Consider the following 4,451-nt stretch of genomic DNA (forward strand, 5'->3'; position numbering starts at 1 on the left):
CTGTGTGCTATCTTCAAGAGGTACTCCATCAATCAATTTGTTAATATTTGAAATCCCGACTGGCTGAGCGAGGTGAGGGCGCAACACCGAGGGTTGCGATCCCGTTGCCGGTCCCGGTCGGGCGCGACACTGAGGGTTGCGATCCAGCGCTCCCGCCGAGGGTTCGGATCCCACATACAGACCGGCTGCTCACTGGCTGAGTGAGGTGAGGGCACAACACCGAGGGTTGCGATCCCGTTGCCGGTCCTGGTCGGGCGCGACACTGAGGGTTGCGATCCGTTGCCGGTCACAAAAAAAGACAAAAAGGAGAAAAAATATATATATATATTTGAAATCCCTATTAGATACTAAATAGCTTAATTTTACAGTTATCTCCAGTAACATTTACAGATCCATTTCATTGCACTATCAGTTTAGAACTCCAAAATAAATTTTTCTTTACTTACAGGGAATCTATAGTACTTACCCTATCCATCATGACATCTTCACTATACATTTGACAAACCACTTATAACACTCCCTGTTTGCCAGTTCCTCAATTAGCGTGGTGTATGGCATGGCACCAATTTTTATCACCTTCAATCACGTTACTAAAATTCTTCTTAGATCAAGTGATCTACTTTGGTCCTATTCTATTTTATTGTTTAGAGTCCCAGCATCGGGAAAGCAGCATTCCTGTTTCGTCTTAGCTTATCTTTCACTTTTTAAGTCCAATTGAACAGGTCAACGTAAGTAGGGAGAACCAAGATAATGGTAATGCCTGTGCACATTTTAAAACCAGGGAGAAATGATATTACATGAAATGTTTGCCATTTCAGGGAGTGAGGTCTAAGGCGTGACCAGAAAGTGACTCCAAGGGCCGACCCCGTGGCTCACTCGGGAGAGTGCGGCGCTGGGAGCACAGCGGCGCTCCCGCCCCGGGTTCGGATCAGCGGCCATCCATATACAGAACCAAGGGTTGCAATCCCCTTACCGGTCACAAAAAGGAAAAAAAAAAAAAGTGACTCCAAAACTACAAAGTTTCTAAGGAAATGTCACTAGAGAGGGAAACATCTACAAGACTGAGTTGGATGCTTCCGTGAGTTTCTGGGGTAGAAAAGTCTCTGAATTTAAGAATTAAAATCATGACTCCGGCCCTCACCTGGCTCAGAGGCTAAGCACAAATTTTGACTCCTGCTTCCAGAGGGGTTGGGAAGTACTTATTTCCTTCCTGAAGATGGACGACAAGTTCCTTTTGGGGAGTGCAGGGTGCGGGGGAGGGAAGTAGGAATCCCTCACCAAAGGGTAAAGATAAAGAAGGCGAAGTGAGAATGGGAGGAAGAAAGTATGGGTAGCAAAATGGCTAAAGGCGAATATCCAAGTAGAGAATGAGATGTTTCAACAGTTGAGGGACTCATTGATGCGAAGTCCTCTTTTTATGTTCCCATGGGGCTCAGGTTGGTAAACGTCAAGTACTAAAAACAGGGGCGCCCACGTCCTTTTACCCACTTCCGACAACAAACCTCCACGCAGCCTCCGCCAAGGCTGGCGTCTCACTGCCCACGCGCATTCCTCGGGGTCAACGGGCCGGAAGCGGAAGCCGTGCGCGGGGCTGGCGAACGGGCGTTCCTAGTGCGCCTGCGCGGGCGGCAATATTTTGCTCGTCTAGGCGTCCGTAGTAACTACCGGTGTTGACCATTTGAAGCGCGACTCATGGCCCCGGTATCCCGCTCGTGCTATTCTGAGGACACCCCGGGCTCTCGGAGACGGAGACGCAGCTCGTCTGGGAGCCCATCATCGGCGCAGGCCAGACACTCCTCTCGGGCAGGCCGTTCCCCCTCTCACTCCCGCGGCCGCGAGGGCCTCAGGCCTCCGTTAAGGGGTGTGTCTGGTGTAGACACTCCTTACCCCCTTAGTCGCTCTAGGTCTCGAGATCGGCCCCCAGGACTCCGCAACTATGCCTTCTCGTCCTCCTCTTCGATCTACTATGGCGGATACCGCTACCATCACCACCACTATGCGGGCGACCGCCAGTGGGCGGAAGACTGTGAGAAGGAGGAGAGCTATCGGCAGAGGAGGCTGAAGGAGAGAGAGAGGATTGGGGAATTGGGAGCGCCTGAAGTGTGGGGGCTGTCTCCAAAGTTTCCTGAGCCGGATTCTGATGAACATACCCTCGTTGAGGATGAAGAGGTAAAGAATCAGAAGAACAGCAGTTCAGATTCCAGCTCCGAAGAAAAAAGGAAAAAGACCAGTCATTCAAAAAACAAGAAAAAAAGAAAGAAAATGTCGTCTAAAAGAAAATGTAGAAAGTATTCTTGTAATAGTGACAGTCATTCAGATTCTGACATTAATTCTAGCTCTGATGATCATAAAAAGAGAGCCAAAAAAGCCAAGAAGAAAGAGAAGAAAAAAAAGCACAGACCAAAAAAACCCAAGAAAAAGAAGACTAAAAAAGAATCAAGTGATTCAAGCTGTAAAGATTCAGAAGGAGAGTTGCCAGAAGATATCTGGATTGAGCAGTCAAAGATAACAGATACCATGGATTTAATAGGTCCAGAAGCACCTATAATGTATACCTCTCAAGATGAGAAACCTTTGAACTATGGCCATGCTCTGCTCCCAGGTGAAGGCGCTGCTATGGCTGAGTATGTAAAAGCTGGAAAGCGGATCCCACGAAGAGGTGAAATTGGGTTGACAAGTGAAGAGATCGCTTCATTTGAATGTTCAGGTTATGTCATGAGTGGTAGCAGGCATCGCAGAATGGAGGCTGTACGACTGCGTAAAGAGAACCAGATCTACAGTGCTGATGAGAAGAGAGCCCTTGCATCCTTTAATCAAGAAGAGAGACGAAAGAGAGAAAATAAGATTCTAGCCAGTTTCCGAGAGATGGTGTACAGAAAGACAAGAGGGAAAAATGGCAAGTAAGGACTTGTTTGTTGCACAGCAGGACTTTTAGCAACAAAAGTTTTATATGACCAAAATAGTATTTAAAGACTTTATGGTGCTACTGTATTTACTGTTTGTATGTCTGTCAGGAAAAAGCTGCTTTTTGAGATATCTTTAGCAATTTATTTTGTTGTTTTTAACTTAACAGTAGTATATGCACATGGTTTTAAAAATATTCAAACATTACAGGAGGAGAGTCAGTAAAAAGTGAATCTTTCAACCCAGTCCCTGATCCCTCTCCCCAAAGAAATCTCTTTTTGGTGTCTCTTATAAGTTGTTTATATACAAAGGCATATGTTGCAAGATAAAAGTTAGAGCTATTAAACCGAAGTTTTTTCCCTCTGTTACTGTGACTTTTGTTTTTTGGAGCGCTTCATTGCCTCATGGAACCATTCATTTGCCCCAGGGAGAACCAAAAGAAGCCCAGAAAGAACAGAGAATTCAGTTGTGTACTTCTGGTTGTATTTAACAGATTGGATTAAAAAACAGATTTACTTATTGGCTGTTATAACTGAAAAGACTAGGAGGAGGCCTGGTTCCCTGCATGGCTTTCTAGGACTTTGGCTTCTTTCTCCACTTTCCTTTTTTATGGGTCTTTTTTCTCAGGCTTGTTTCCCTTATATAACAAAAGAGCTGCTAAAGCTCCTGACTTGGTTATATTTTTCCTGGTCCACTTCCAAAGAGAATATTTCTGGCTTGGCATTCTAAACAGGAATCCAGAGATTCACCCTGATTGGATTAGCTTAGGTCACATGCCCACTGAGAACAACTGCTGTTGCTGGGGAAATAGAATGGCCCATCTCTAGAGCTGTAGATGTGGTCAGCTTATGGGTTACACCTGGGGAAGGAGTGTATCTTTGAATGAAAATCAGGGTAATGTTGGGCGGGGGGAATGGGCAACCAACAAATGCCCGCTATAGTTTTGAATGATTTTTAAAAAATATGAATAGAGAGTGCATGTGCTGAAAGTCAAAAATTTTTTGAAGAAAAGCTTGGCTTTGACTACTATAAGCCAGATCCTATTTGAAGAGGCCATAGGATTTACCCATAAAAAAAAGATAGAAAAGAAAAGATGAAGATCCAGGATGCTTGAGTCTTCGAAAGAGTAAATTAGGGCCACCTAGACTAACAAGAGAGAAAAAAAAAAATTAGGAGGTGTAAAGGAGGAGGTATGTGGTAGAGCTTATGAAGAGACCAGATCAGGAGGGACCACACGGATGGGAGTGTTAACATTGACAGACTGACTAGTGCCAGTCCTGGGGAAGACTAGAGTGAGTTCCACTCGTGGTCTATGATAAGGCCTTTATTTTCATTCAGTGATAACTGCTTGGACCCTGACTCTTTAAATCAATATTAACCAAACTATCTCGTTTGGGCAACCCACTCTTTAGGAAACACCATAGAGATGGAGGTGAGGGGGTGGGGTTCTAGAATCTGGCAGGGCAGTGTGATGTGGAAGGGCATCTTCACCCCAGTATGTGACATAGTTGACACTGGACCACACCAACTTGAGATTTTTCAAAAAG

The 4,451-nt window shown here is 45.2% G+C and overlaps 1 protein-coding gene across 1 annotated transcript; it reads left to right on the forward strand.

Moving 5' to 3' along the window:
• Window positions 1-1,629: 1,629 nt before the first annotated feature.
• Window positions 1,630-3,267, forward strand: NKAPL (NFKB activating protein-like). Its single transcript, XM_008583416.1, has one exon. The coding sequence runs from the start codon at window positions 1,693-1,695 to the stop codon at window positions 2,902-2,904; it is 1,212 nt and encodes a 403-aa protein (XP_008581638.1). The 5' UTR covers window positions 1,630-1,692; the 3' UTR covers window positions 2,905-3,267.
• Window positions 3,268-4,451: the final 1,184 nt, after the last annotated feature.

The sequence above is a fragment of the Galeopterus variegatus genome, unplaced genomic scaffold (genome assembly GCF_000696425.1).
Source record: "Galeopterus variegatus unplaced genomic scaffold, G_variegatus-3.0.2 Scaffold2904, whole genome shotgun sequence".
NCBI classification, from domain to species: Eukaryota; Metazoa; Chordata; class Mammalia; order Dermoptera; family Cynocephalidae; genus Galeopterus; species Galeopterus variegatus.